The 19,527-nt window shown below is 36.7% G+C and overlaps 2 protein-coding genes across 2 annotated transcripts; one reads left to right on the top strand and one right to left on the bottom strand.

Annotated features, from left to right (window-relative positions):
* Positions 1-368: 368 nt before the first annotated feature.
* Positions 369-5,571, top strand: apela (apelin receptor early endogenous ligand). Its single transcript, XM_042716117.1, has 3 exons — positions 369-815; positions 2,975-3,064; positions 4,853-5,571. The coding sequence occupies exons 1-3, from the start codon at positions 706-708 to the stop codon at positions 4,920-4,922; spliced, it is 270 nt and encodes an 89-aa protein (XP_042572051.1). The 5' UTR covers positions 369-705; the 3' UTR covers positions 4,923-5,571.
* A 414-nt stretch (positions 5,572-5,985) lies between these two features.
* Positions 5,986-16,490, bottom strand: LOC109059035 (transmembrane protein 192-like). Its single transcript, XM_042716116.1, has 6 exons — positions 16,361-16,490; positions 15,687-15,839; positions 15,093-15,354; positions 14,232-14,369; positions 8,265-8,367; positions 5,986-6,739 (listed from the first exon to the last, which is right to left on the bottom strand). The coding sequence occupies exons 1-6, from the start codon at positions 16,388-16,390 to the stop codon at positions 6,616-6,618; spliced, it is 810 nt and encodes a 269-aa protein (XP_042572050.1). The 5' UTR covers positions 16,391-16,490; the 3' UTR covers positions 5,986-6,615.
* Positions 16,491-19,527: the final 3,037 nt, after the last annotated feature.

Genomic DNA, 19,527 nt, shown 5'->3' with positions numbered 1-19,527 from the left:
AAACATTTTTTGTTTCTATACTCGTCTGAATTTTTATATTTTTGGAAAACGTAAACAAAGAATGCAAAACAGAAGTATTTTGACTATTATCAGATTTCGGACCCTAATATATGTCATTTGAAAACGCTGTACACAACAAATTTTGCACACATAAAGTATGATCTCCAAAAATATTATTTCTGCCTGCTCTGACCTAATAGATGTGGGGTCAATATGTGCAATGCAAAGTGTGTGTGTGTGTGTGTGTGTGTGTGTGTGTGTGTGTGTGTGAGAGAGAGAGAAAGAGAGAGAGAGAGATGTCCCATGTCCCCACCCAGTTTTTGGTCTTCCATACCAATCCTTCTGTTGTGCCTTCTCCTCCTCCTTTCTCTTGTCTGTATAAAGAGGGGGTGAAGCTACATTGTCTCGACTGGACATTCACACTCATCAGGTCATCTGTCTATCTATCCATCCCTCTGGAGAGAGAGAGAAGAGAGAGTGAATATCGCCATCTGAAACTTTGGAAAAGTTTGAGAACTGACTTGAGCTGCACATCCTCAATAACGGCATCATATACGAGCTCAGAGGAAAAATTACTGAGACCGAGAGACACATAACAGGATTTGCACGTTACCTGCATATTCACAGACTTTGCTTTCGGAGATACCGGAGACATCTGAGGACACTCGGGTCTGCGCAGCGGACCAAACCTCACGCAGCATCACCATGAGATTCTTCCATCCACTCTATCTCCTTCTGCTGCTGCTCACAGTACTGTTCATTGCCAGCGCCAGAAAACAAGGTAGGCTACATAACCTCAAGACCTTGTTTCGAAGGTAAATTAATTCAACTAGCTAAAATATGTAGACAAAAAAAAGATGTAATTCAAAAAAATCAAGTCTGTTGCCTTGTGTAGCACCGGATAAAAACTGTTGCAACAAACCCTTAAAAAACAAGTGAAAGTATTTTTAAGTGCATTTGTTGACTATTTGACCTGCAGTTCTAACTCATTTATCCTAAAATATCAAGTCAACTTTATATAGATGCCTACAATGCCAAAGAATCACATTAGTAGTGAATTACACCAATTCTTTTAAAGCGATAACTGATGCACTTAAGTGTGAAGCACCTAACTGCTTATTCTACAGCGCCACAGCAAAATAATTAACATTTTACCTGAGTTGTGAGCTTGTAATCTAAAGTGAATGTTATAAGAAAAAGGTGTAAAGTTAAATAGGTAAAAAGAAAGAACATTAAGTTCCGGGCAGCAAGCAATAAAACAAAAATACAGTGCAACTGATTTACGAGCAAATGACTCTTATGAGCAGGTTCTTTTTTAATGGTTTGAATCAATCAGACGAGTTGCTCCCTCAATGAACTCAGTGAGTGCTCAGAGCGGTAACTGAATCAACATCTGATTTACTTACTAAACTCCAAGTTATCGCCTCGAAATGATGTTTTGTCTTCTAAATGTTTGTAAAAAACAATAAAAAAAATTGACCTATCATTACAGACTGGTTGTTCACAGGGAGTAGCCTAGTAAGTAGAAGTAGTTAGTTTAGTAGATAAACTTCGTATATTTTAAACTAAACGTAAATATATTCTATATTTTTATTATATTATGATTATATATATTTATATATATATATATATATATATATATATATATATATATAGCCTACATATCTTTTTAAATATATTCGCGTAAAGGCTACCTGTAGAATTAAACCTCAGAACGGTTTAGCCATTCAGCTATCCAACTGTTCTGCTGTGAGTCACTTTGGATAAACGTCCCCTCATTAGTAAAGAAGGATCCAGTTGGCATATTTAGGTCTATCCTGGTTAGTGGTCTGAGCTCAGTCATGGCTGATTTAGGGTCAGTGCTCTGACTCTGAGTGGATTTTAAGTGGCGCTTGACGCTTCTGAAAAGCTCAGCATCTTAACATACTCCAGAGACGAGCTCGGGTTTCACAAAGACTTCACTTGACCCTTGACTTGTGAATAAATGTTATTTTCAGCACTTTAATACTAAATATAAACAATGATTTTTTTTCTTTTTTTTTCTTACGCTATGGCAAAACTGATAATAAACCCCAATTACGCACGAGACCAAGCCATTTTACACAATTTACGTAATTTTTCTACGTTTATACCAAACACAGGTATATTCGTATACTGCAACTAAATGTAATTTAGCCTACGTGTATACACTCTCTCTCCCGCTGCTGTGGCGGCTATGCGCAATTAATCTGGTGCCCGTGGGCGATCGAGCACCGGCGTTCATTGTTAGTCATGATGTTGAGCACAGTGGAGTAATGCATTAGCATAGGGTTACCGCAGTGAAAGAGAGAAAGAGAGGGAGGTACATGGAGTTCGCATTGCTTTAGTCAAAGGCAGATATAAAAGCACCCGCTTCTCCTCCCGTGCGCGCCGTGCCATTGTCCTTGCGCCTCTGAGAGAGGATCTAATAGCTGCTTATGGAGGGAAGTGATATGAGCGTTATCACAAGAACCTCTGATTGTTATATTGCCCTCCAGATTGTTTGCTACCAACTGGGGAGACCATTGATTTTGATTTTATTTCAGGTAACACCCCAGTCAGGGGAGGGGTGCAGGGGGCAAGGGATGCATATCTTCCCAACCCCCCAAAATATCAAATTATCAGTTTTAAAATTGTAAAGAAAATTGTTGATTCTCACAGCAATGAATTTTGCAACATTCAGACTGTTATTGAACTAAACTGAATCACAATTGAATTAAATTAATGGCTCTGTCTATTTAGAGCTGCTTTACACCTGAAATTGTTTGTTTCATAATTGAAGAACTTTGCAACAGATTAGTGTTTTTTTTTCTTGTTTATTACAATAAAGCTGCTGTAAAACAATCTGTATTGTATAAAGCGCTATACAAATGTGACACGACTTCACATTAAATATCAGAATAAAGGTTAATAATAGTCTATAGCCCTAACAAGTCTTTTTTTCTTCCCTTTCCAGATTTTCTCAACCTGAGGCGGAAATATCGCAGACACAACTGTCCAAAGAAACGGTGTCTGCCTCTACACTCCAGAGTGCCATTCCCTTGAGGTAAGACTACACTTCACTGGCTATTTATTCCCTTTTATTACTCTAAGGAATGAGCAAATATTGAAAAACAGCTATGAAAGAGGAGCATCATTAGGAAATCCAAATTCTGACATTCCATGCAAGTATTTGCAGACAAATAATCACAAAATACCTCAAATTACTTTTGTGACTCCTTGACAACACACCAAATCTTGCCTAACAAGTGCATGCACTTAATTAAAGAAAAAGCCAAATTAAGAAGAATACAAAAATATGTTCTAAGAATGTTTTCCGTTCAAAACATCCAATTTTTTTAATGTTTAAAAATTGGTTATGCGAACATTAGGGACAACATTAAGAGAATGATCCATTTAACAATTTTGCAATTATGGGAATGTTACTTTTGAATGGTCTCTGAACCATCTGAAACTAGTAAGTAGTAATGTTTTAAAATAAAGTTAGACAAACATCCAACTAAAACTCCATATAAATAATGTTTTGTGCTAATGTTTTGAGAACATTATGAAAGGCCAGGTAACTTTGAATGAACATTCTAATAATGTTACTGGAAGAATGTTTGTTAACTTTGAGAGAATTTTGAGAGAGCTGTGTTAGAATGTTTGGAGAACGTTCCCTGTTAGCTGAGCACCCTCCATTGTAATCTCTGGAGAAGGGACGGCCAGATTAATTAACAAACCGGCTGTTGGATCTTCAGTGGCCTTAAGCCACAGCGGAAACAAACAGAGAGACTTTGGGTAAATACCCTGTACTAAATGAGCTGGGAAATTATTGGATCTTTATAGCCGTGCGACTTTCTCTCAGACCGGGAGTAAACACAAACACTCCACACCCACCCACACACACACAAAAGAGTGGAAACCTACATAGCCCAAGCAGAGACACAAAGACGGACGAGAAAACCCTACCCCCGTAAATACAATCCATTTTAACTATCTGCCACACACACTGTAAAACTTGGGTGGGACGGCTAGTAATGCCAGTCCTCAAAAACACCTGGTGGCCATTTCAGTGAAGGGTGTACTACAGTTATAGAATGGTTTACCAATAGAATTGAAAAGATAACAGATCAATATAAAAACTGGTTTAAACAGAATAAATTGTGTGATTATTAATTAATATCTTTTCCCATTCTATTTTTGTTTTTTACAGTTTAGACCGTTTGTTGGTTGCATTTCTCAGACTCTTAGTTAAAGCCTAACCAAGTGTTGCAGATTAGCTATTCTGATGTAAAACAAAATACAATATTCTGAAGAGAAAATACTATTCAAAGAGTATAAAGATGCACAACTACAACACAAAGGGGTCATAAGGTGAAAAAGAGGTGAATATAGTTTGTGTGTGTCATGGCTGCTGATGGGCCTTTTTGTTACTTGAAGAGCAAAACTCAAGGATACCAACTCATAACTGGTTCTTACATAAAAATCCTCATTCTCTATTCTTAAAATACTCAACAGTCAAAATTTGTGTGGTTGTTTGTGTTGAAATGTGTGTGTGATGATGTGACACTGTATCTGTGGGGACACACATTCACTGTGACAGCCTACCGGAGCCGCCTACTGTTTTCAGACACTCTGGAGAGGTTGTCACCTTTAACCTTTACTCTATGACCCCCACACAATGAGCCAGAGCTAGTCTGGAGTTAACAAAACACACAAACAGATGCACACACACATATATAGGAACAATGTCTAAAAGAAAAGCTGCACAAAGATCACCTCAAGAACAATAAATATCTATTCCATTGGCTTGAATGATTGTGGATTGAAACTCTGTTTCTGTTTTCTTCAGGTTTCACAACTACTCAACTATCCACAACTATGGTGTCTTGTCAAGCCTTAAGAAAACCAAAGACCAGTGATGGACGGGAAATGAGAGAGGAGTTTCATATCAGAATCCCTGAGGACTGTTCATTTGCCCGTATACTGTAACCAAGCCATGCTAGTCACTTCTGTAAAGGAAGTGTATTTTTTTATGAATGTTAAGTGAACAAGCCATGGGGACATCAACTGCAACCAAACATGCTGAAAACTCATCGCTCAATCAGTTTGAGTTTGCCAGAACCATTGTAAATAGTAAGAACTGAATGATATGTGTTTATATGTAAGTTATGCACTTCAAATGTTTTATTATTATCCTGATTAAATAAAAAGTGTATTGTCTTTTCACCTGGGCTTTATGTAGCAATATCCTTGGGGGGCAAAGTGAATGAAAAGTGTTATACTAGGATCAATAGACTGCCCGGTTTGACAATTTGTTTTGACAAATTGGGATTGTTCTTGTTTTGACTGACAGAATCTGAAAAAAAAAAACAGTGTTCAGAAAGGTCAACATTCCTGATCCCAGATGGTGTATTTTCCTATTCTGTTGACTACTACTCTTAAAAAGATTTATGTATTTAGTAAAAATGTTAAAAACTTATCCCAAAAATTTAACGAAAAAAGAGGACCTCTGTTAACATAAACGTCTTAAAATATAATTTTTCCTTTTATTAACTGTAAAATGTCATGAAGAGCAACCCTTTTGAAATTATTTATGATTAAAATTATTATAAAATATGCTAACATTTGTGGCAAAATATCTTGATGTTACACTGAAAGACCTTTCACTATCATGGAATGTCTAAAAAGTTAAAATGGTAAACTTTAAACTATTTTAAGTATTTAAATTAGTTATGTGTATACTTCGATGTATTTAAAGAACATTTTAATGACTTTTTTTACTTCGTTACACCACACAAATCGTATTTGTTGAACTTTTGTTGAACATGGTATACAAGTTTTCCAAAACCACACATAACTAATATACAAAAAGGATATTTCTAAGAACCTGATGTTTTTTAAACAAAATTTCAAATCTTGCTTTATCTTAAAACTTTTTTTAATCATCGAACCATGAGCACATTAAAAACTCGACAAACCTAATTCAATAAAATCTGTGGAAATTTTATTCCAAAAAGAAGTTTCAATCATTTTATTCACATTATTTTACATAAAATGACAGTAGTTCACAACATCTGTAGCATCAGGACTAAAAAGGTCACGATTTGAGAACAGCTCCAACACATACATACCACAAGAAACATCCATCCAACACACATCTTACACACAAAAACAGCACTGATCCACAAAGCCGAAATACCAGTGATGCACTAAAGAAACCAAATCAAGTACTAATTAACTATCGCTGTACCAACATATTCATGCTCTCACAGATATAAACAAGGAAAACCACAAGTTATATTATAAAGCATTTAGCTTGATTAGATCTCACTATTCGCAACTCATAATGAGCATCTTTACTGAACATTTCTGCAGAAGAGGATTTTGACTTCCTAATTGCAGCTATTGTCTACTCAGACTTGTCGTCATGGAAACGTGAGAGTGTTGTTAGAGAGGTTACCAGGGTTCGTTTCCTACCAAAAGCCTTCTGATCAGTGAGCCATGGCTGCCGATGCCAGTCAAGATAGACACGCTCACACACACTCGCACGCAAGTCATCAAACCCCATCATACGCACAAACAGGCCTGAGTCACTCTCTCCGTTTGCATGTGTCAGCCTCTGATCTGCTGAGCGGTTAGCGCAAGGATCCTCCTGCTCAGAACACTGTTGTGCTGTTTCAGATAATCAATCAGGTCCGCCTGCTTTTCCACCACATCCTCCAGGCTGGAGCCGTCCCTGTGAAATAAACCACAGAACACATGTGCACCTGTCTGACCCATCCACAGCACTGGTGATTGAAATGTGAGTGAGTGTGTGTGTGCCTATGAAAACACTAGTCACACAGAAAATACGTTGTATTTAGGGATGCTCCAGTATGGCCTGTTTTGGCCAATACAGATAACCATATATGGGTTAGTATGAGAGAAAAAAAAAAACTGGAAAACCCTTTTTATTTTAAAAACATGTGCAAGCACAGAAAACGATCTTATATTACAACTGTTTAAATAATTTAGGCCTACTATGAACCACTGGAATGAAGAAATTATACATGCCTATAGCATGAAAAAAAAATAATCTGCTCTGATCTTATAACATAAAACATCGATGGACTAAAAACAATGCCTATGTGACAAAAAATGACAGGCTCTGATCTTTTGACATAAGAGGTCAGTGTACTATAAAACATCATGTAAGTTTCAGAACGAAAACAACTGTTGTTAAACAAAAAACACATAAAATCAAATCCACCAAAACAAAACAACATCTAATGTAAAACTCCACTATATAATATAATACCTAAACAAAACAAACCCCCCAAAAAAAAAAAACAATGCCTGCTTCTACAGTGCTGCCTGTTTAGCTCCGCCAACGATTCGCTCATGTAGTGTAAATAACGAGAGGTGAACGCAGGTCTACACATGGAACCAAATGATAAATAATCTCCCAAGACAAGACAGTTGTTCAGTGCCATGCTGTGGAAACACAGACCATTCCAGACCATGTCAGGAAGAACTTGTTCCTTTGTTCACTACATTTTACCGCAGATTCATTTACAAACAAGGCACAGTTTGACGTGGGATTTTCAGAAAGATAGAAACTAAAAGATGATGCGCTGCCAGCTATACTGGATCGGACAGTAATGCTGCAACACACAAGTGTGAGTAACTGTTTTTATTACGTAATCACTATTGCTTTGTCTATTAAACAGACCGTTGGATGTATTTATGCTTTTTAAACCTAAATCACTGCAGCGTCTGTCTGTGAAAGATGTAGGCAGTCAAACATGCACAACTATTAACCAATCATAGCAGTGGGCGTTTACTTCCGAGTCTACAATACGCCATACCTATTCAAACAGATCGTTCTAATGAGGGGGGTTAAAAACAGGACAGAAAATATCCTATTACTTCCTAATGATGTTTTTTGATGCAAAAGATCTTGATAACATTATAAGTGGACCTCAGAGTACTGTACAAAATAAAAAAAACAAAGGCAGTTCATAACCCCTTTAATATTCCAATGGTTCAAGAAAGTCTGCTGTTAAACAAATTTTATGAATATCTATCAACCTGCATTTATTAGACAAATTAAAAAGTATATTTTATATATATATATATATATATATATATATATATATACACACACACACACACACACACACACACATAGCTGGAGCAGCCAACACACACTGTATATAATAAATAGCCCATATACTGTATATAGACTGTATATACAGTATATGGGTTTATTGCCAATGTACCTGAAGCCTGTCTCTGTATGACCTTCGCTGGAGCAGCCATGAGAGTGTTCTTCTTCAGTCACATCAGGATGTGGTTTCTTGCTATTAAACTTCACCACATGTACTAAAACACACAGAATACAAGGAGATAAATACATGAAATAACAAGAATGTAGTTTTCTCATTTCTTATCTCTTCCTTCTATACAATAATTTCAATATACAGGAAAAATGTCTGGACAAGAAAATCTAGGATTTTTTTCTTTTCTTTGGAACTAAACTTTTTTTTCTTCTTCTTATGCATCGTTTCATTTACACTCTCATTCTTATTCCAGCTCCTCCTTTAACATTATAAACAGGGAATGTTTTTAGCATTGAAAAATGACACATGCAGAACTGTGCCAGACAGAAATGTTGATAGCTGTGGTGTGTGTCTGATGGCGCAAGACATGCTTTAATGTGGGATAGGTGTGTAAAGACACACGTTCAGCGTGTGTGAGCAGGAGTCACGCTCAGCGCGGATATCCTTCACTGTAAGGTGTGCTAGTAGACGCGTGGCTAGTGTGTGTTTTGTGAGCGTGACAACGCAGGGCAACTGTGTGATTTCACACGTCATTTCCCTCCTCTCTCATTCCTTTAATGTGCCTCTCAATCAGCAAACATTCACTCCCTACACTGCAACAGAACAGCTAGTTCAAGCCAATTCAATGTTATTGGATGATACTGTGTTTCTGCATTCTAATATTGAAATAAATTACATACTTTACCTTAAAAATGAGTAAAATAAGTATAATTTGTCCTTTAGGAGCATGTATTTTTAAACATATCTGTCAAAAGATAATCTACAAATCAAAGTGGAACATACCTCAAGATATCTCGGGGTGTCTGAATACATTCTAATTAGACCATAATCACCAAAAACAGTAACACACATACACAAACACCTCAGCGTTGTTCCTGACCCACACCTGGCTAACCCATCACAAACACACCAATCAGATAAAACTGCTCTTTCTTCAATCACCTGCAGGAAATGGGGGCCAACAGGCCATTGAGTTGGGCAGGAAGGAGATCAGGGAATCCCTCTTTAGAGATAATGCACACCATTTCTCTCGCTCTGAAGTGCCATATAAGCAATCTATAATACTAAATGAAGCTCGAGCAGTTATTTGAGACAAATACAGTGTGTATGTGAGTTTAGATATGTAATGCTGGAAGGTTATTAAGGGTAATTTGTCAGTCCTGTCACCACACATCAAGAAAAGCCTTTAAAGAATGTTTTTAAAGAGAGAGAGTGACAGTCTTTCTGATATACGTGTCACATTCCTTATATCTTCGCTAAACAGTAGTGCTTCCCTCCACAAAAGACTACCGTAAAAATAAACACCATTACAATAACGGTCAATGATTCATGACATTTGCATTCTAATACAATGTTGCACATTAGTTTAATGCATAGAATTTTTTTTACACTTTTGTGCGATATATCCAAGCTTTTAGAACTCAAGCAACTGAAAGGCATTTGATTCTAGAACTCTGAAAAATTATGTGCACTTAAAGTTCCCCCAAGTATCATATTTCTGCATTCCACACTGATGCCATCCTTGAGCACATTTGGACATGACGGGGACCGAGCACATGTTGTCCGTGCATCGCGGTAAAACAATGCAAGTCCCAATCACCTCCCTCGCCTCCTTTGAAGAGCCCTAAACTTCCTTTGAAGTGCAGAGGCGGCATACGGCCCATACAGAACGCTACATTCATGTTCAAATGAAGAGAGAAAGGCAGAGATACAACATCACAGAGGACACTTCAAAGACCCTGGAGCATGACTCTGACCTAACTGCACCTTCCTCTAGGAAGGGGACAGAGAGATGGATATATGGACAGGAGGAGATAAACGGTGGTTAAATGGATAGAGATCACTCGTTAGCACAACAAATGTGCAGCAAATAAAGGGTATTGGATTGAGACCTGGGGTTATTATTTTGGGAATAATCTCACATGGGAAAGAACAGGAAAGTTTCTTAAATTTGTAGATGTAGCTACATCCACATAAATTCTACGGCCACTTCTCTTTTTTTATATTTAATATAGCTCATTAAACATTACATTAACAGCATTATTTGAGTAAAAAGTTTCAGAAAAAACTCAGAATTTGGTCAATTGTATTTGTAGCAGTTCTCAAGAATAATGAACTCTTCTGCTGATCATGTTATTCATAGGATTTTACAAATGTGTTCCAAAGAGCAATTTATGCTTCAATGGAAGCAAAACCAATGTTTGTATTATTATTATCCTTATCATAATTTTTTTCCAAATCCTGAAATTGTTATTTCCAGATTGTAGACCATTTACTCACATACACTACCATTCAAAGGCTGGGGCTGGTAAGATTTTTAAATGTCTTTGAAAGAAGTCTCTTATGCTCTCCAAAGCCAAAGCTGAATTCCCAGCAGCCATTACTCCAGTCTTTAGTGTCACACGATCCTTCAGAAATCATTCCAATATGCTGATTTGGTGCTGAAGAAACATTTCTTCTTCTGATCATTATTATTATCAATGCTGAAAAAGGGTGTGCTGTTTAAAACATTTGTGGAAACCGTGACAATTGTTTTAATTATTTGATGAATAAAACGTTTAAAAGAGCAGCATTTATTTGAAATAAAAAATATTTTGTAACATTATAAATGTAATTACTCTTACTATTAGATCAATTTAATGCATCCTTGCAAGATAAAAGTACTGTTAGTATTATTAATAATAATTTAAAAAAATGTACTGACCCCAAACTTTTGAACGATTGTGTATACACATCAAAAACATTTACCTGACCTCATGCATAATTCACAGTGATATATGAGACATGAGGTGATATCTGCTGATAGACCTCATTGAGAATGAAGTGAGCAAGTGAGGGTGTGTCTCTATAGATAACATGTGGTCAAGCTTCACTTCACTAATCATCTCTGGAATCCAGGCACTGATACGAGAATGTGTGTAAGTGTGTGTGTGTGTGTCAACATTAAAGACAATGCCATGGTGTATTAGGGTGGGGTGGATTCAGGTTGCCTTTGGCAAAGATGAGCCGTGTGTCCATAACAAGCTTCTAACCCCCACATATGGTCTTTCTCTCGGATATTCTCTAAAATATTTCCCCTTTTTTCAACCTTTTACCACGGGAGAGCAAAGAACTATTATTTTATCACATGGAGCACAAAATGTGAGTTAAAGAGGATGAGAGGGACAGTAGCTGCCTGGTGTGTTTCTAAGTGGGGTTAAGAACAGAAGCTTTTGTATTGTAATGCATGCTGGGGGAGGTCTGCATGTACTGTACTTGTGACAACCATTACTTGCATTTAGCCATCAAAACGAGTGCATTTTTGTGAGTGGTAGCAGTAGATATTTTCCCAGTCCAGAAACAGAAGTGATCGCAGTTACATATCATGATAGGCTTTAAGTTGTGATTTAAATTCAGAAAGTGAGGTTATTGTCCTCAGTGCCAGTGGTAAATAGCTCCACAGCTTAGGAGCCATGACAGAAAACGACCTGCCTGCCAACCACTGAAGATAGACAAATCTATGTACAGTAAGAAGGTCACACCCTGAGGATCGAAGTGATCGAGACAGTATTTAAGGAGAAAGTAAGTCAGAGAGACAGCAAGGGGCAAGACCATTGAGTGGTTTAAAGGTTTTTCAAAGAATATTGTAAATACTGTGTGATGATACAGGCAGCCAATGTAGGCTAAATAAGATGGGGGTGATATGAGCAGATTGTTTAGAGTGGGTTAATATATTTGCAGCAGAATTCTGAATGTATTATAAGACACAAATATAGTGCACTGGCAATCCAGCAAAAACAGCATTCCCGTAGATGAGGTGCGATGTAATAATAGTGTGCACTAATGATTCAGCATCTTTTGGGCTGGCATAACGAAGTTGGGCTATACAGCGAAGCTGGAGAAATGCAACTTTAGAAAGTTTACTAATGTAAACAACCAGGGTCAGCAAAAGATCAAAAGTAATGCCCAAACTTCTGACAGTGTCATATGGAAAAATTGTTGTAGCATCTAGATTAAAGCTGGGAACATTGGTTACATTTTTTATTAGATTTGGGAGGCCAGTAATCAAATTTTCAAACTTAGAAATTGGAATTTAGCCATGTCTTTAACTCATACACACATAGATAATGTTGTGGTCCGGTGGATAAAATCTGAATGGCAAGCAGCATATATCGAAACATAACAGTGATTATTAAAACCTTAACAATGAATTATATATCCAAGAGGCATAATGTAAAATCAATATAATAATGGCCCAAGAACAGAGCCCTGAGGAATGCCCAGTTTGAGTAAAGCAGTGGGGGATTTATAATTGTGCATAGCAATGTAGTATTGTCTATCTGTAAGATAGGAAAACAACCAGGATAATGCAGCACCTGAGATACCTATCTCTGAAAGGCAATAGAGCAATAACTTGTGACAGACAGTATCAAATGGTCAGGTAATAGGAGAAATGAAAGATTACCTGAGTCGCCAGAAAGTAAGAGATCATTGACAATCTTTACTAAAGCAGTTTCAGTACTGTGATGTGAGCGGAAACCAGATTGAAATATGTCAAACTGATCATTAAAGGGTTAGTTTACCCAAAATTGAAAATTCTGTCATTAATTACTAACCCTCATGTCATTTCAAACCCGTAAGACCTTTGTTCATCTTCAGAACACAAATTAAGATATTTTTGATGGAATCTAAGAGCTGTCTGACCCTCTATTGACAGCAATGCAACTGAAATATTCCCAAGTCCAGAAACGTAGCAAGAAGATCTGTAAAATAATCCATGTGACATCAGTGGTTCATCTGCAATTATACAACAGAAAAAAAATAACAACAAATTTATTAAACAATTTGTCTCCTCCGCATCACCCTGGAGGTATGCTGTTCTGTGTCAGCTGCGTCATGCCGATACGCTGTTTACGTTCAGATCAAATCACAACAACAGGAGACAGATCCGGCATGACACAGCTGACGTAGAACAGCATAAATCCAGCGGATATTCTCCAAAATGGCACCAGGGTGATGCGGAGGAGACAAATTGTTGAATAAATGTGTTTTTTTTTTCTTTTGCGCACAAAAATTATTCTCGTAGATTTGTATAATTGTGGATGAACCACTGATGTCACATGGATTATTTTACAGATCTCCTTGCTACGTTTCTGGACTTGGTAACGTTACAGTTGCATTGCTGTCTATGCAGGGTCAGACAGCACTCAGATTCCATAAAAAATATCTTCATCTGTGTTCCGAAGATGAACAAAGGTCTTACGGGTTTGAAACGACATGAGGGTGAACAGTCATTTTTGGGTGAACTAACCCTTTAAGAACTAGAAAAGACTGTAGCTGAGTTGCAACAACCTTTTCCAAAATTTAAGAAGCAAATGGTAAATTGGAGATTGGCCGATAATTAGTGAAATCTGCTGGATCTAAGTTTTTTTTTTGTTTTTTTTTAAGAACAGGAATAACAGCAGCAGTTTTGAGTGAAATTGGATGAGTGGCAGAGATAAAGGACACATTTACAAAGTTTGAGAAAGCAAAAAAAAATAATGATGTGAGCTACAGAATGACCAACTAACCCTTCAAAAACAACATTTGGATAGACTGAGCTTGCTCACAAGTATATTTACCAAAACATATAATGATGTGAGCTACAGAATGACCAATGTTTTCTTCAAATACAGAAAAAAAACGTACACTGTCGGAAGGGGGAAAAAAATCAATGTCTAAAATAAAATAGTGCAAAAACTAGTTTCAAGGCCAGTTACATAAACCTAATGCCAAAAAAAAATTCTGGAAAAAATAATTCTTCAAACCCGTGTGTGTAAATAATAAAGCATAGAGATAAAACAGAAGGTTTTGTGTATGATTTTGGTTTATTTACTACACAGAAATATGATTCAGAATGAACTTTGAACAAATCTTGTGTGAGAGTACCTGCATATCCAAGCAAGCATATAACTGACAGCAGTAGCTCCAGACAGATAATGGCCAACAGAAGATATACAGAAAGATTCTTCACATTTGCATCCAGCAGAGAAGATGGAGCAATTACAATCAGGATCAGTGCATTACCTGTGTAAGGGAGAAAAAAAAAAAGAGATCAATACTGCATTATATTAGCAACGGATATCAATTACTGTTAATCATTAGTTAGAAGTGTAAATATTTACTTGATTATGCTTTGATTTAATTAGGCTTCTTTACTAAATGATCAATATTTGAATACTTTCCTACAGTCTTTATTCCAGTCTTCAGTCTCACATGAACTTTCAGAAGTCATTCTAACCTGCTGATTTGGTGCGCTAGAAACATTTAATATTATAATTATCAATGTTGAAAACAGTTGTGCTCTTTAATATATTTTTTGTGGAAAGTGATACCTTTTTAGGATTCTTAGATTAATAGTAAGTGCGTAACAGCAGCATTTAAAAAAAAATTCAATATCAATGAGAATTTCTTATTTGATTTCTTAGTAAAAAAAAATTGGAATGATAGTGTAAATGTTACCTCATTATACAAAAATTGATATAAACCAGGGTTCAGTCATTTAAGATAAAAGCAACTTTGCATCAGTTATTACATTTCAAAATCAATGTATATTTACAGTTACAATAATATCTTCTGTGCTGCCATCTAGTGGTCATTTGTGAAACATAACAGGTATTTGGGCACGTGACTGAGAGAGTACTTCAATTAGCATTAGCACGTTTTTCATGGAGATTCACTTTATGAAATGGCAAAAAAAAAAAAAAAAAAACAGGAGTGGATTATTAACAGTGTGCCACATCTTTTCACCTGCAGAGTGAATGAGTAGAGGAAGGGTTTTTATTTTGCGGGTCAGTCTATAGAAGTCCAGATAACCTCTCCGTCTCACTGCACTATGGTGATGCTGGACAAATCTATCAAATATGAAGACCATCACCCAGAGAGCAACTTTTCCCAGTAAGATCACAGTCTTGGAGTCGATGCTCTGCAATGCTGCAGTGCACTCAGGAGTGTGCTCATCAGATATCCAGCAAAATACTGTGATTACAATGCATAAAACCACATAAACCACCTACAAACCAGAAACAGAGAAATTTTACAAAAAGCACACTGTGAAAGTGGTACTTGTGTAGTGTGTGTGCTAGTGTTCATGTACAAAGACTTATTTTAAGGTTAAAGATTCTTAAAATAAAAGTTTTATACAAAAATGACAAAAAGTCTGGAACAACATGAGGGTGAGTATAACAAAACTGCCATGTTTAAAGTGTTTTTTTTTTCTGTGTGGAGCAACATTAAACACTGCCAATACTTACTATTTTTATCTTGTTTTTCAATATCTAATAATGCTTCATTCATTTTCCTTCACAAGTAAGTGCAATGAAAACTGTCTGTTGCTATACTCACATGTAAAAATGAGATGACACTCACTGCCCAATGAGTGGGTAATTTCTTAAACTCTCTCTTGATCACTGACTCAAGTGCATCTTGGGAAACCAGTGGTCCATCAATAAGAGGGTCATCATCAGTGCTTTGTGTAAAATCTACATTTGTGTTATTCTGGCCACAAAAACAAAACAGACACATACAGGTCAGACTGTAATAGCCATGTCATCCATGTACAGCCATTAGCTGAAAGCTGCTTTGCAGGCATTAAATGCTACTTTGAAGTCATGCATTTCAAAGTGCTAATGCATAAACTCTATTAGGGCCTAATAATGACTCACTATTTCACAAAAATTCTGTAAAAGGCTCTTTTCACCACTTTAACGACCTAGGGAATAGCGCCATTATCAAAACATTTAGTGACTCGAATAGCAGGCACATTACAAATAGAGACCTTATGGGTGACTGAAAGGAGGTTTACAAGTACAGTGTATATTCTTCTACTACTACACAAATACACACACAAAAACATACAGACAAACAAAAGCAGCACAGACAAACAAGTGTGTTACTTATTAGTACACATAAAAGCAACAGTCTGTCATATCAGGGATATTTGGAAATAGTTGCATTACAGCTCCTCTCGCGACCCTGTTTTCCTACACTAGATAAAACAGCAAAATGGTAATACGCACTCCATGAGCCGATGTACGCACAGACTCCATCACACCGCCTGAACATCACACATAAAGCCAAAGGGCCCAGACAAACATTTCTAAATTAGACTTCCGGGTTGCGGATCTGACCAATCCTACTATGAGAAAAGGTTTTATTATGAATATTAATTACGTTACCTGACGCTCGTCATTCAGCCTGGTGGTGATTGGCTCAGGCTACCGGCAGGAACAAAAACACCTTTTATGAATATTAACATAGCACCGACAGTTAATGATTTTCCTGTATTTTTTAACAGTATCAGTGTCACTTTGATTGTATAAATAAATGAAAAACCGAAACACACACACAAAAAAATAATAATAATAATATGGTTAAACCGTGTGTTTGAGGGGAGGAGTCAATTAGGCCGCCAGCGCTCAGGTATTATTTGAAGTTCAGCAGATAATAACGGAGTGTAATATGATGCAAAAACGCGGCAGAATTTAACAAGTAAAACAACTTTTCAGTCTGTTAGCGCTTTTAAAAAGCACAACGCTTTATTACGCCTATACTGTAATAAAATCTGTGAATCTGTACTGTGGTTGCCAGAATTTTACCATAAAAATACGGTTTTGTTAAACATAAAAGAAGATATGACGAGTTTGGTTCCGAAACGGGATAAACGCCATTTAAAAAAATTGAGTATGTGTACAGTATTGTATCTATAATGCAATTCAAATCAACAAAAACCAAAAGAAAAAGAGAAATTGATACATTAAAAAAAAAAATATATTACATTACAAACAAAATTATGTAAATGGATTACTTTCACGTAAAGTCATAATAGCAATAAACTATGAGATTCCTTCGGTTACAAATACTGGCTTAAAAATAATTCATAAAATTATACAGTGTAATTAAAATGTATACATTTTCATATATCATTTGCCTTTAAAACACATTTTACCTTTAAAATCATTTGAAAAATTATATTAAGAGCTAAATACTGCTAGAAACTTTGCACTGCTTTGGCCATTCAACCATGCTACTTCAGGCACAAGTCTACTTGTGCATGTGCATATAGTGTATACAAATCATTAATATTAATATTAATTTGTTCAGGCTGGCAGACGAAGGCTGGTCTGAGCTCTCTGATCCTGATGTGATGGGCTTGAGGTTTCTGCTGCCTTCACAGTGGCACCATTAGTTGAAATCATTTCACAGAAATCCAAAGCTCCCTGATTACCATTTCATAGTCAAACTGTCGAAAATCTAAAATAAAATAAAAAAAACATACATACATACATACATACATATAAACATACAAAAAACAACAACAACAACAACAAAGTTATAATAAAATATAGTAGTCTGCATAAAATAAAAATACTGATTAAAATGGTTTTGTTTGTTTGTTTTTTTGCAGGGTATTACATTAATCATGGCAGCAGACTTACCATCAGTTGGCCTGCAACCAAATGGCTCTGCAACAAAGTGTGGTTTGGGATCAGCTGGCTCTGGGTCCGGCTCTGAGTCCTCTTGTAGAGGCACAAATGGCTCAACTCTGGTCTTGCAGCAGCAGAAGGAGGGCCACTTAAAGGCCTTCCATGTTTTCTTGAAAAATGAAGAGATCCCTTTCATCATCTTCTTCAATCTGGTATGTTTTTCTAAAAAAAAAAAAATCATTCAGTTAATAGATTTGTTCAAAAAGACTGAATCATCCTCATATGCTAGTATACTGTGCTTGTATTTACCATCTACATAAATGTCCCAGGTCCCAATGGAATTTCAGTCTCACCTGTGCTGTTCTCCACAGTGTCTACAGGAGTTGCCTCTTTGTCACTCTGCGCCTCCAGGCTCATTGAAGGCCCTGCTGCGTACATGTTCATGCAATCTGTACATGCACATGTTTCTCTAGCAGGACCATTCTGCCAAGCGCCACTTCGTTCCTCAGTTGAAGATATGTCAGTGCTAATGCTTAACAAATCCAGGCTATTGTCAGTTCCACTTTCACCTATGAAGAGGTTGTTGGCGCTGTTAAAGCACCATTCACCCGGCCTATGGACCGCTTTTCTTCTCTGGATGGAGAATGTGCCACAAACGATCACACCACAGCCATCTTCAGATGTGTCACTGCTAAGGCTGCACTCATCTAGTCAATCAGCATCTTCTGTCTAATTGCAACAAGTTACAAAACACAGAGTTAGTATTATGAGCATGTTGAAGCATGTAAGATCTCAGTATCAAATTTTTAAGGTTTCAGTGGTAAATCAATCATCAACAGATGTTTTCATCAAGACACAACTTTATATGTAAAATCAACATATTTGTTGAATTCAGTAAGAGTACCCATTTGCCATTAGATGAAGGGGTTTCCTTAGTCACTGTGCTAAAGCCTCCTGATGCGGCAATTCCCATTTCATAGCCAAACTTGTCAGATTCTGAAAAACACACATGCATAAACAATGTTATAATAATTTTTTTGTGTGTGTTTTTACAAGACAAAAATACATATTTAAAGGGGTCTTTTGACACATAAGAGGTCATTGTACTGTAAAATATCCTGTAAGTTACAGAACTTAGAACTTGTTACAGATTGTTTGATATGTACTGAGTATTTATGCACTTTTAACCTAAATCACAGCAGCATCCATCTGTGAAGGATGTAGGCTGTCAAACATACATAACTGTTAGCCAGTCATAGCAGTGGCTGTTTACTTCGGAGTCTACAATCTGCCACAACTATTCAAACAGAGCGTTCCGATGAGGGGGGTCAAAACAGAAAATAGCCTATTCTAAATTTTGATGATTTTTGATGTAAAAATCTTGATAACATTATAAGTCGACCTCAGAAAACAGTACAAAATAATAAAAAAGGCTGTTCATGCCCCCTTTAAAATTTAGTTTTTGCAGGGTACCATAGTAATACAAGCAGCACACTCACCATCAGTTGGTTTGAAACAAGAGGGCTCTGCAAGACATGAATCTGTACCGCCTGGCTCTGTGTCTTCTGGTGGAAGTACAAATGGCTCCACTCTGGTCTCACAACAGAGTGAACGATGCTTTATAGCCTTCCATTCCCTCTTGAAGAATAAACAGATCCTGTTCTTCACTTTCTTTCTTAGACTGACATGGTTTTCTAAGACGAAGAAGCATTCACTTAACTGATTTGTTCAAAAAGACATTCAAGCACATGACCCCTCAG

The sequence above is a fragment of the Cyprinus carpio genome, chromosome B1 (genome assembly GCF_018340385.1).
Source record: "Cyprinus carpio isolate SPL01 chromosome B1, ASM1834038v1, whole genome shotgun sequence".
Lineage (NCBI taxonomy): Eukaryota > Metazoa > Chordata > Actinopteri > Cypriniformes > Cyprinidae > Cyprinus > Cyprinus carpio.
This window is presented reverse-complemented; position numbering and strand designations above follow the sequence as displayed.

Coding starts and splice junctions, on each gene's coding strand:
- LOC109059035 (XM_042716116.1), bottom strand. CDS start 16,390: ATGGAGTCTGTGCGTACATCGGCTCATGGA. Junction 15,840..16,360: donor TGCGTACATCGGCTCATGGA/GTGCGTATTACC, acceptor TTTTGTGGCCAG/AATAACACAAATGTAGATTT. Junction 15,355..15,686: donor GTGTCATCTCATTTTTACAT/GTGAGTATAGCA, acceptor TCTGGTTTGTAG/GTGGTTTATGTGGTTTTATG.
- apela (XM_042716117.1), top strand. CDS start 706: ATGAGATTCTTCCATCCACTCTATCTCCTTCTGCTGCTGCTCACAGTA. Junction 816..2,974: donor CTCAAGACCTTGTTTCGAAG/GTAAATTAATTC, acceptor TTCCCTTTCCAG/ATTTTCTCAACCTGAGGCGG. Junction 3,065..4,852: donor CAGAGTGCCATTCCCTTGAG/GTAAGACTACAC, acceptor TGTTTTCTTCAG/GTTTCACAACTACTCAACTA.